Source organism: Notechis scutatus, chromosome Z, assembly GCF_049901735.1.
Source record: "Notechis scutatus isolate UNSWTSFEM ecotype Mainland chromosome Z, rNotScu1.2, whole genome shotgun sequence".
In the NCBI taxonomy this organism is placed as follows: Eukaryota; Metazoa; Chordata; class Lepidosauria; order Squamata; family Elapidae; genus Notechis; species Notechis scutatus.
In genome coordinates this window covers 77703139-77716365 of record NC_142025.1, presented here as the reverse complement: position 1 = coordinate 77716365, position 13227 = coordinate 77703139, and the positions used below count along the sequence as shown (strand labels likewise).

The 13227-nt window shown below is 35.4% G+C and overlaps 1 protein-coding gene across 1 annotated transcript in view; it reads right to left on the bottom strand.

The window, feature by feature from the left end:
- Positions 1-1002: 1002 nt before the first annotated feature.
- SPMIP7 (sperm microtubule inner protein 7) overlaps positions 1003-13227 on the bottom strand; it is a 46709-nt gene continuing 34484 nt past the window's right edge. The window contains exons 9-10 of the mRNA XM_026678364.2: positions 3691-3798; positions 1003-1999 (exon numbers count right to left, since the gene is read on the bottom strand). Coding sequence (XP_026534149.1) covers positions 1870-1999; positions 3691-3798 — 238 coding nt within the window. The 3' untranslated portion in view covers positions 1003-1869. The remainder of the gene's footprint in view (positions 2000-3690; positions 3799-13227) is intronic.

The following is a 13227-nucleotide window of genomic DNA, read 5'->3' as shown; positions in this document are numbered from 1 at the left end:
ATTCACATTCCTATATGCAATATGCATTCCTAATTTTTAAAAAGAAAATGGAAGACATTTTCACTGTTATGAACTAACAAAGTTGTGTAGGGGGTTTAAAGAAATAATATTCTAGATAATAGGATGAATTGAACTGGATACGATTATTTGGAGAAATTGCCATAGAGAAACTGCTTAACATCATCACTGCCCTGTGTCAAAAGATACGGTCTACATGTCAACAGCCTCAGGACTGAAAATAAACTGTGGATTTATGAAATAAATAAATAAAATAAATTGCCAATAACAAAATGTAAAAGCAGATGAAGGTTACCTAAAGCAAGGCCTGGGTACTGTCATTCTGAAAAGGTAGAAGCCACTCTGGGAATGTAGTTTAAAACAGAGACAAAGATTGTGTTTTTCCCCCAAACCTTGCAGCCCCAATCTTTTTTCCATTACTTTTCCATTTTAAAATACAACTTTTAATACTATCATTTTAGTTAAAATAGGTACAAGATATCCCATTGTCTATTTTCCACAGTCTTATTCAGTGTGTTCATAAAATGTACTAAATTCGAAACATTTATAAACCATGAAACTAAGTTTACATATACCACATTGAGCTGTAACAAACCACAGTATGACAAGACACACAACTTAATCTTTAACTATTTCAATGAGGCGTCGTGTCATTTCTTGTGAATGGTCTTAGTGAGTTGGGAGTTACAAGTTGAAATCAGGCTCACAAAAATTGTTCTGCTAAGCCAAATGCAACCCACTTACCAAGAACTTGGGTTTGAAAGTTGCTTGATATCCTTTCCCACCTTGGACAACAACATAGAACAGTTGTCAATGTTCTATTAAGTAGAACATGGAATAGTTGATAGGATGAATCTTATTTGGTAGATCGTGACAGATTATGAAAGTGTACATCAAAGTGAAAAGACTGCAAAAGGCCACAATCAAAAGAATTTGTCTTTATTTAAGTCAATTTTAAGTAGAAAAAGGATTGCAATTATTTCTAATAGATGTATATGCAGGTGACTAAGAAATCTAGTCCATTAATGGCTAGATGCTCTATTAGACAATTCTACTGATCCCACTTTGTATGTTGTATCTTACTGTTCCAGAGATGGTATAGCATTTAAAAACACTGGACTTGTTGGCCAAAGATAGTCAGCACTCTGGCAGTTCAATCCCACAGCACTGTGTGGCAGAGTGAGCTTCCGTAATTTTCCCCTAGCTCCTACCCAACCTAGAAGTTTAAAGCATATAAAAATACAAGTAGATAAATAGCTACTACTCTGGTTGGAAGGAACTAGCAGTGTTCCGTGCAGAAGAGGAGCTGGCACCGGACCTGCCCAGATGCTAGATGACATCAGCAAAAGAAAGCCCAGATGATCCAACATCCTCTAAATGCTGTTAGCCAGCTGGTACAAAGCCAGTTCACCCTCTCTCTTGTACCATGGATAGTGTGTATATGTGAACAAAATGAACTAGCAATCTTAGGCTACTACTCTGTGGTAAAAAGCAGGGTAGACTTCCCTGGCTATACACATCATATGCTTAAAAAAAGTCCTAGAGGTAATAAATGAACACTATTCTACAAGGCACTTTTCTTTGACCAGGATTAAAGAAATAATAACATTGGGAAATCAATACATTTTAATGAATGAGTTATGGGATTTTCATAAAACTATATGGAAAAATGTATATTTTATTAAAATATGCTATGTACTTGACTATATTATTATACGGAACATGACCTTTCTATGACATAAAGACAAAAACTGAAAAAGTGTTGATTTTTAAAAACAAGTCCATTTTACAATTTTTATTTCCCATTTATCTTTTGAAACTTAGAATTGTGCCACTGAGATGAATGTTTTTTCAAGTTTTCTTTTCAAGTCGTTCTTTTTCCTTCTTATTGAAAGAATTCTGTGGTTCAGTGGTTGTAACGATCTGTGACAAGGGTCCCCAATGGGGGAATTCTTTTGACTGTCCATGTTCAGCTAAGTATCTACAATAACAAAAAAAAAATTTTTTTTTCATGTGAATGTGAATTTCAAGCTCAATCATCCCCACTCATGTCAGGAGAAAGTACATAGAATTTACTGGGGTATCCTAACACTGCACATGAAAACTAAATGACTTTAGAATTTTGTTTTAAATTTAAAATTATTGTTTAAAAGCATAATGCACACTCTACAGGACATAACTGCACTAATATCTCACTACTACGATATGCATATAAATCATAATACAATATACTAATTACTATATATTCAGTGTATATGGTCAGTTGGGAAAGATAAGAAAGAGATATATAGTATAAAACATATACTGTCCACATAGTTTAAATATCATATATACACACATGTGAGATATTATATGCTAATATTCATTTGCTTGATCTAAAAACATATCTTTCTATATCATAGTACTACAAGAAAACAGTGCTCACACAAAGAATATTGCTTTTTGACAAAGGGAGTTTATGTCTAGACTGATTAAGTTCAGTAATGCCATTGTTAAAACTAATGTTATCCCCAAATGTAATTGTTCTTTTTTTTTTCTTTTAAACAATTTGATAAATCTATGACAAAAAAAATGTAGTGTTTCCTGGGAAATCTTCAATTTATAAGGAATGTTTACCATGGCAAATAAAAACATTATAAGATAGGATGTAGTTTCATTTAAATGGGAATCTGTGGGAATCAGAAAATCTTGATTAATAGACTTAAGAAAAATAAGCTAACTGAAAAAATGTGAATGCAATCTTTCAGGAAACTGAAAATGTTATTGGAGTTGAAATATGAAATAAAGTTCACAAAAGTGCTTTTTCAAAAGGCAACTTGGACTTTGTTTTTTCCTTGAGGAAGACGTTTTGCTTCTCATCCAAGAAGCTTCTTCAGTTCAGTTCAGTCCAGAATGGAAGAAACTTCTTGGATGAAAAGCAAAATGTCTTTCTCAAGGAAGAAACAAAGTCCAGTTGCCTTTTGAAAAAGCACCTGTGAAGCAATCATGACCTGGATGACTGAGAATCTCCATAGATATATAAAATAAAGGCTCAAAGTAAAAAAAAAAAAAAATTCTGAATAACAGTTGCATCTTCCAATATCTCCTTCTTTAAATTATGGGAATTTTAAAAAAATAAAGTTTGGCATCTGTATGCCAAAGGGAGAAAGAACAGCGTTTTCCTAGCATAGTACTACTTGGCATACCTGTGCTTAATATACTGTAGTTTATTCTGCTCAAACACCAAAATATTTAAGCTCTGATCAAAAGGAAATTCTGCATTGACTTATAGAAATCTATGAACAGATTAGTGAAGGGTAAAAATTACATGAATGTTATTGGATAAAAAAAAAGCTAAAGAAAAAAATAACCGATGCAACTTTCTCCAACCCCAGAAGTTGTTTATAAGAGAGACAAAGATACTGTATATACAACATTGTAGGATGCCATATGTACTTTTGTGCTCAGTATTCCTCTCCAAATTTTCAATGGAATGCAGGAATTCTGGAGCAAACTGCTTCTGTATACTCATTTACGACTGTTATGCAATTTGGCTGCCCCCCCCTCTTTTTTTTTTTTACTAAACCACAGAAATATCATCTTAATATTTAATTGTTCTTTAATGAAATAACCATAATTAGGATTTTCTTTATAATTCATATGAGCAAATTAAGTAATGTGCCTTACACTTACCCATACATTCGTGAAATTATTGATGGCAATGTTGATGGAAGATTAGAATTTACTGGTTGGGTGGCTGACCAATGAACCTTGCCGGTGTATCCAAGGGTATTTGGAGAGCTAAAGGGAAAAGTTAAAGGGAGAAGAGGAATTGATTAAACGGGCACAAGCTTGGAATAATTATTTCCTGATAGCTGTAATCAAGCCAAAAGCGCTGGCTTATGCTTGTACTTGTGAGAAAGGGATGTAGAAGAAAGTAAAATATTATCGTATGAAAATTATATTGGCTTAATACAGTACAAAAATTGGAATAGATAAAACATAGTTATAAAATAGCACTATTAAATATATTGTCTTTGGGGAGTCCTGTCTGCATTGCTAGCTAGTGAAAAAAATCTGAAAAGAGGACATTTCTACATCATCTCTCTCTCAAAGCAAATGATAGAAAGTTAATTCCAGATTCATTAAAAAATTAGTCTCCTTATAGATCAGTCAAACCATAGAATATCATCTGTAAGCTAAAGAGGCCCATATATCCACACTGAACAAACTTAATCATATGCTCTCAATATGAATATATTGCAGGAAATAGGCTATTCTTTTATGTAGCTGAAAGAGTCTTAATTTGGGAGGGGATTTCTAAAAAATAGGAAATGCATTCTATTTCCATATTTTCAAATTATACTGACTAGTATATATATATATGGCTATTCAAATAGAATCGTTCTAATAGATAATGCAATTCCATCAAGTCTTGTGGATAGAGCACTGTAGCTCAGAGAACAGAAGACCCATGAAATGTGAAAATCCATTATATCTTGCAATATATCCAGTAATATTGGAAAAATTAGCTTACCCTTAATAAATGTTTAAGATTGGGAACATATGAATCTCATTACATATTGCAAAGAATTTTATTTGTAAACTGGTCTGATATTTATAGCATGCAAAGGCAGAGTTAACATGGAACTTTTTGTTACAATTAAAGCTATTTTGTTATTAATGGTTGTTCTCTGAAAAAGTGTGTGAGAAAAAAAATTAATATATTCCTATCTGTATTTGATATAACAGCAGCAAATGCCAGAACTTTTGAAATGATTTATAAAGTAGGTATTATTTGTATAATTGCACAAATACACATGTCCCAGCGCTGTAGCAATTGGAAAGATGTAGTCCTTAGCTTCCTAAAATACTACACTTACCTCTATATTCAATGCAATCACCAAATCGCTGAAGCTCAGGGTAAGTAAAGAATACAGGTGAAACTCGAATAATTAGAATATTGTGAAAAGGTTCATTATTCTAGGCTCAAAGTGTCCCACTCTAATCAGCTAATTAAGCCAGAACACCTGCAAAGGGTTCCTGAGCCTTTACATGGTCTCTCAGTCTGGTTCAGTAGGAATCACAATCATGGGAAAGACTGCTGACCTGACAGTTGTGCAGAAAACCATCACTGACACCCTCCATAAGGAGGGAAAGCCTCAAAAGGTAATTGCAGAAGAAGTTGGATGTTCCCAAAGTGCTGTATCAAAGCACATTAATAGAAAGTTATGTGGAAGGGAAAAGTGTGGAAGAAAAAGGTGCACAAGCAGCAGGGATGACCGTAGACTGGAGAGGATTGTCAGGAAAAGGCCATTCAAAAGTGTTGGGGACTTTCACAAGGAGTGGACTGAGGCCGAAGTCAACAAATGATTAAAAATGACACTCTTCATGTTACTATCTTTGACTTCATGTTACTATCCCATTCTGTCAGCACACTGATACTGTATAACTGATATTTGTTTTCCTGGGAGAGGGGGAAAAACATTATTTACAGAATAACTGGAAGTGACCTTGGAGGTCTTCTAGTCTAACCCAGAGGTGGGCTTCAGCCAGTTAACGCCAGTTTGGTTAAACCGGATTTTAATTTTACATCTGGTTCGGTGAACCAGTAGTTCCGATGACTGGCTGGCCCCACCCACCCCTTCCCGCCCCTCCCAGGAGTCCCCATGCAGCCCATTTTGGATCACAGGTAAGTGCAGGGCCTGTGCGGAGGCTCAGGGAGGGCGAAAAATGGGCCCGTTTCCAGCCTCCAGAGAGCCTCCGGAGCCCAGGGAGGGCAAAAACAGGCCTCCTGTGGCCTGTATGTGCTCCCAGGGTAGTGCAGGAGGCCAATTAGGCCATACCCACCATGGCCACACCCACCCAGCAACTGGGCAGAGAACTGGTTGTTAAATTATATGTAGCCCACCCCTGGTCTAACTCTTATACACAATTCTGGACAAATGGCTGTCCAAATTGTTCTTAAAACCTTCCAGTATTGGAGCATCTGCAATTTCTGGAAGCAAGCTGTTCCACTGATTAATTGGTCTCACTATCAAGAAATTTCTCCTTAATTCTAGGATAGATCTCTCTTTGATAAGTTTCCTCCATTACTTGTCTTGCTTCACGTTTGAGAGAATAGATTGTCCCCGTCTTCTTCTTTGTGACAGTCTCTCAAATGTTGGAAGACTGCTATCATTTCATTCCTAGTCCTTCTCTTTGTTAAACTAGATATTATTTAGATTATTAGACTAGGTATTATCTCAGCAGCTGTGAATACATTATATGATCTTGTGCATTTTATGGGATCTAAAGTTATTCTTGTTTATTCTACTCCAGTTTTTCATGTCTGATGTCATGGTCTTTGAAAATATAATGCTTCCAGGGAGTGAGCATGGACATCAGAATTTCTATGGTATTTAAAAGGGTAAAAAGATCTTCCTATGTGTATGCCCTAAGGGAAAAAAGTGAAGATGACATATAGAAATCTGGAATTATATTCAGCAACTTTTGTGACAAAATAATCTGAGATATATTTGCAGCAAATGCAAGCTCATAGCAGTGTCTGAAGCAAAAAAAATCAACACATTGAGGAGAAAGGATGGTGATTTGTGTACTCAAACAAAAGAACTTTTACAAGAGAAACAACAGAAGCTGTTCTTCCATAGTGAGGAAGGTAGATGTACAAAAATGGAAGTGGTCTATGACAGTAAGACCCAGACAAAGACTTTGAAAATCTTAGAAGCTCAAATCTAGGGACTCCAATGTTATTTTTTAGTAAAGTTTTGAAAACATAAATGAGTAAATTATATGGACAGACAAAAAATGATTTTGCTAGTCAGTGAAATAAGATGTGCAGGAAATATACCACTCTGGTGATAGGGAACTTAAGTACCCTGACGTAAACTGGGAGACAAACTGCACGTTTCTGACAATCCTAGTTGACATTTTCCCCAAAGGTAGAGAAAGGAACTAGAGAGCCAGCTATACTGGACTTCATTCTTATAAATAGGGATGAAATGATTGAACGGATGGAAGTTGTAGTAATTTTGAGAGAGTGACCATGCCAACAGGCAATTGAACACAGTCATGGAGACATAGAAAATTGGTGGCAGAAAAAAAAACTGGTGATCCATATACAGTATGTCCTTTATTCTATTTTTTAATTTTCATCATATGATGGACATCTTTAGCCCAAGCATGTTTAAACTCACTTACTGTTGATTGACCTACCACCTCTACTGGAAGCTTGTTTCAAGCTTTCACTACACTTTCTGCGAAGTAACACCCTCTACCGTTACTTTTGAATTTTCCTCCTGTCACATATGCCTATGTTCTGGATTTCTGCTTAATATTGAAAATACTACTTTCTAGAACCTCATTCATACATTTATATATTTAAAGATTTCAATCATGTCCCCCTTTCTCTTCTAGTGGTTAAAGTGAAGTATTGCAGGCAAATTCTCACCCAGATCCAGGTTGTGGGGGCAATATGCTAATAATGCTTACATTGTAAGCTGCCAAGACAGTTCTGTAAAATTCTATGGGATGGTATATAAGCTTAAATGCTATAGCTATTCTATACATATTCAGTTCCTCCAATCTCTCTTGATATGTTTTGTCATTCTATCTTTAAAAACCCTGGAAAAGAACCTGCACTTCTAGGACAGGTATGATCCTCCTAACTGTAACTATTTCTAAGACTGAGAAGAAGTATTTGTTTAGCTATAGCCAGGCCTCCTTAATATAAGATTTACTTGCATTTTTATTTTGGTGATTGCACAATTTCCACCCTTTTATTGCTAGTGTACCTAAAAAAGATTTTACCCCCTCCCCCTTTAATAAATTTAGCTAGTTCCTCCTTTTTGTATACTTTAGCAGCATTAATAACTTGTTTGGCTTCCTTTTGTAGATTCTTATACCTCTTTCTATCAGCTACTGCATTCAAACTAGTGCTGCAACTACAAAAAACAACAAGTGCAGTCCTAGACTGCATGAATAGAAGGATAGCATCAATATCACGAGAAGTGATAATACTGCTCTATACTGCACTAGTGAGTATTCAATTCTGGTCACTGTAATAGAAAAAAAAATCAGACCCAAGAAACTGTATGATAGACAATTAAGGGAATTAGTTATGTCTATCCTAATGAAGAGAAGGATTACAGGAGACATGATAGCTGTCTTCCAGTACTTGAGGGGCTGTACTGGAGAAGAAGCAGGGGTGACATCCCCCAAAGCAGCTGAGAGCAGAATAAGAAGCAAAATGAGATCTGTTTTTGTTAAATCCTGAATCCTGGAACTAAGGAGAAATTTCCTAATAGTGACAGCAATTAACTACAACTTTCCTCCCAGAGTTGTGGGTGTTCCATCACTGGAGGGTTTTTTTGTTTTTTTAAAGATCAGACATTCAATTTTTCAGGATGGTATAAAGATTCCTGCCTTGGGAAGAGGGTTGGATTAGAAGACCTCCAAGGTCCCTTGGAGCCTTATGATTTATCTGTTCTTCCAGAAAGGAAAAGAATTCAGAAGTCGGTCTACATATACATTGTTGATGGGAAAGATAATTTTGTGATTACATTTCATATCATTTATATATTAACTTTTCTATTTGTAATTCTCGCACTATTTGCAAACTGCAAAGTTAGAAATTACATACCTATAATATCTTTTTATGTTTGTAACAAGTTCATAATCTGAAAGCCCCGTGATTCAGAGCCTGTTCAAAAGTGAATAACTGAGCTTTTCTTCTCAATTTCTAATGGGTGTAATTTGCAATATATTATTATATTTACACCTAAACACATAAATCTACATGATTCTTTTAATATATGGTTTAAAATTAGATAGGTACAAATAAATAGTGCAATTTAAATAATTATATGTTTGGTTCATTTGTTAAAAAAACCAGAGATTATTCAGCAACTTGTCACATTTACAATTACTCCACCTTAAACCTTATACTTAGCACCGACTTGTGCTGTAAAATGTTTAAGACAAATAAGAAAGTTACATGTACTTAATGATATACCTAGAACCATATGCACATTTTTTTTTATTTTTGGAGAAATTATTATTTAGGAATGACACAAATGAGGAATGACATTATCCCTAAACTCCAGCAATCTTCTTAGCTTCATTCTTCAAATAGAGGAAAGATCATAGTATTTCAAATTTGGGGGGAAAATTCCTCTAGGGAAATTGATACATAAGTACTTGCTATACTATTCAAATTATATTATTTCTCCTTTTATCAAAAACTGTCCTTTTTCAGCCATTAGCTCAATTGTAAAGAAGTAATTCACTAATACCCTACAGTATAAAGTTGAAAGACCAACAAGAACACAATTTGGGAACTTATGGAGCCCCCAGTTTTTATACTGCACATCAACATATATTATTTTGCAACATATATTGCAATATCAATGCAATATTTTTATCTGAAGAATCATTTCTAATAAAAAATGTTTATAACATATCCAACCAAAGCAACATACTGTATATGCAGCCTGTCTACAATGAGCAGGTGTCATGAACTGTATAGTTTCAGCAGTTTGTATTTCCATGATTATGCCATCTGTTTCATAGTTTTTGGTCACAGATATGACACCTGCTCCTCTTTGGGAAGTCAACAGTGCTAGTTTTACTCATTGAAAGCTTATCTCTCTTGACATATAACTTAGCTAAGTTACTATAGCATCTAGTATTTGATCAATATAGGTTTACTGCAGTGGTGGGTTCAAAAAAGTTTTTACTACTGGTTCTATGGGTGTGGCTTGGTGGGCATGAATTGGTCGGCATGGAAGGGGAAGGATACTGTAAAACCTCCATTCCCTCCCCACTCCTGGGGGAAGGATACTGCAATCTCCATTCCCTCCTCACCCCAGTAACCTGCTTTCCAGCTCCTGTGCAGGGCAACAAAAGAAGACCCAGCCGATCAGCTGGGACTTGGGAGGCAGAGAGTAGATGGGGGCAGGGCCAGTCAGAGGTGGTATTTGCCGGTTCTCCGAACTACTCAAAATTTCCGCTACTGGTTCTCTAGAACTGGTCAGAACCTGCTGAATACCACTCTAGTTTACTGTAATTTGTTAACTAACTAGCAACCAATACAAGCACATGACCATTTAATATTAATTTTAAAGCATATGTTTAGGCCCTCTGTGTTTTATTGCATAATAAAAGATTTCAGGCTTGGCATTGTTTTTTGAGACTGCTGCACTGATAAAAGAAGAATCACTCCTCATGTTTTTCTGTGCATATCTGTTATGAAGATAGTATAAATTGATACCACTCGCTTTTAGAATGGTCTGCAAAGATCCATGGTAAAGAAATCTGCAAATCAAGAATTATGACTATTAAAGTTTTTAAAAGCCATATTCAAAAATTGAGTGAAATGTTTCTTACAAAAAGATATTTTTAGAAAATATTATTTATTTCTATATTATTTTCCACCAAGAAATAGAAATGACCAATTCAGGTCAGGAAGAATAATAAGAATAATAAGAATTGGAAAGCATCATTTTACTGCTTAAAAGCAGTAACTGTGAAAGGGACCTTGGAGTTCTCATGGATGATCACTTAAACATGAGCCAGCAGTGTGTGGCAGCAGCCAAAAAAACTAATATAATTCTTGGTTGTATAAACAGAGGCATAGGATCAAAATCATTTGGCATATTAGTACCACTTTATAAAGCCTTTGTAAGGCCACACCTGGAATATTACATCCAGTTTTGGTCACCACATTATTAAAAAAACGTTAAGAGTTTGGAAAAAGTGCAAAGAAGAGCAACTAAGATGATTAAAGGCCTGGAGACAAAAACATATGAACAGCCTCAGGAATTGGGTATGGCTAGTCTAGAGAAAAAGAGGACTAGGTATGAATTGATAGCATATTCCAGAATTTGCCACAAAGAAGAGGGGGTCAATTTATTTTCTACCAGAAGGCAAGACAAGAAACAATGGATGGAAACTAATTACAGAGTACCTGGAATTAAGGAGAAACTTCCTAACAGTGAGAACTAATAACCAGTAGAACAGCTTGCTTTCAGGAGTTGTAAGTGCTTCATCACTGGAGGTTTTTAAGAAGAGACTGGACAATCACCTGTTTGAAATAGTATAGGGTCTCCTGCTTGGGCAGAGGGTTGGACAGAAGACCTCCAAGGTGCCTTCCAGCTCTATTCTGACTGATTAGATATAATTGACCTCCACCTTGAAACCAGGGATAATATATCAGTCCGAAAATATACTTGCATTTCATTAAAATGTTTTTCATATATTTTTGTGGTTGATATCTGAAGCTACTAATTTACTTTGCACAATCCTTTAAAATATTTAAGATTGGCTTTTGGTTGATATATAATTTGAAGAAAATATACTTCTGAAGGAAACAGACTACAGAGAATATACTGATATGAAACATAACAGCAGTAACCTTTTGTAAAAAAAGAACAATAATCAACCTGGGGAAGAGAATTAGATCAAGACCAAATTTTACTTGGTTGCTATTTTTTTTCATCCATCGTAATATTTATTTTTAAAAATGTGCAGCACATGGCAGAACCAGGCCTAAAAGACTGTGTGGCAAGTATTCTGAGCCTCGTTAATTTTTAGTATTTTCTTAATCAGAATTGGAGAAATACAGTGAATTAAAAGAGTTTGAAGTGTCATCTCACTGAGTATTCTATGGCCCTCTCTCTTCCTCTCGGTGAATGTTTCACAGGAAATCCCCACCTTCTGTTGCCAATCCCCCGGGATTTTTGAGCACCTGCAGAATGAAAACGTTTCTTAAGGCCTTAAACATCAGTATAGCAAAGTATTACTGGGGGAAGGGATAGTCCATGATAGTCGAGAAGAAGGTTTTAAGTTTTAACAAGAAAACCGGTAAATGATAATGAAATAGAAAGAGATCCTCAAATGAAGAACAAGAAACCAACCTTATTTTGTTAATTCCCTGTAACTTGCTTCATGTGTGTGCCATTTTTGTTGTAATAGTTGCCCTGCAGAATGGTCACTTTCCATTTATTTAAAATATATGAAACACACATGGAGATTAACAAGCTTTTTACATTTGAGACAAGCTTTAACAACATTTGTTTAGGAAATTTAAAATGTATGTTGGAGTTCTTAAATTGTCCTAGGGCAGTAGATAAAAGGTAAAATGATATACACTAGTAGTTCTTAATATTCATTATAAGTAGTTAATCAGCAAACATTTATGACTTCCATATATTAACAGCAGAAAAACAAATTGGATTTTTAAAATAAAAAGTATATAAGCTATAGTAATTTAAAACAGATTATAAGTATATGTGTAAACCAAGCCAATTAAGTATAATTTTATTTCCCTAGCTACAGTTTGCTACCTCCATCTAGTTGGTGAAATTCAGGATTTAATAATAATAATAAATATAAAATCTGATAACAGAACCCACGGACTTTGAGATACATTTTAAAATATACAACTCATGACACTTGGCTTCTTAGGAGTTATTAATAAAAGCATGCCCTAAAACAGCTGCCCCAAACCTTTGGGATGCTAGGGACCAGTTCCATGGAAAGTCATTTTTCCATGGACCGGAGAGGGGCGTGGTTTCAAGTGCTCCTTGCATCCTGCGCTTTACTTGTTTGTACAACCTGGTTTCTGGCATGCCATGGGTCTGTGCCAGTCCACAAATTGGGATTAGGGACCTCTAAAACATACCAAAGTTTTATAATATGAGCAATAGTCATTACTATCATATCTTAATCAGATGTCTCAAAGACAGAATCCAATGAATCCAGCTTCTCTGTGTGTCCACACTGTGCCCATTTCCATGCCTGGTAAGCAAAATGTTGGTTGATTGATCAAATAGTATGTCTTAGTTTACTATGAACCTGTTTTTTGAGTCCTGGGGACCTTTTTGCTACTGCTTCCTTCCTCATAGATCCGGGTTTCTTCTGTAGTGCTGCTTGCATAGAAGCTGGCACTGCAGAAGAAAAGGAAAATCTGTACCTTGCAAGTCTTTGCATCGGTGGGGAGAAAGGTGGAACTGCCCAAGAGCAGGTAATAATGAGGAAAGGATGCCTGGTACCTCTATTTTTCCTCAGGGTGCCAGCTTGTGCACCTCTTGTTTTCCCCGATCCAATTAATTTATCTGTCTGTTGATGACATGAAAAATGAAAGCTGGACTGCTTCTGGGATAGACAGCAAAGTCAGTGAGAAACAGAAAAATAAACAGTTTTTAAAGTTATATAATTTTTATTTTATTC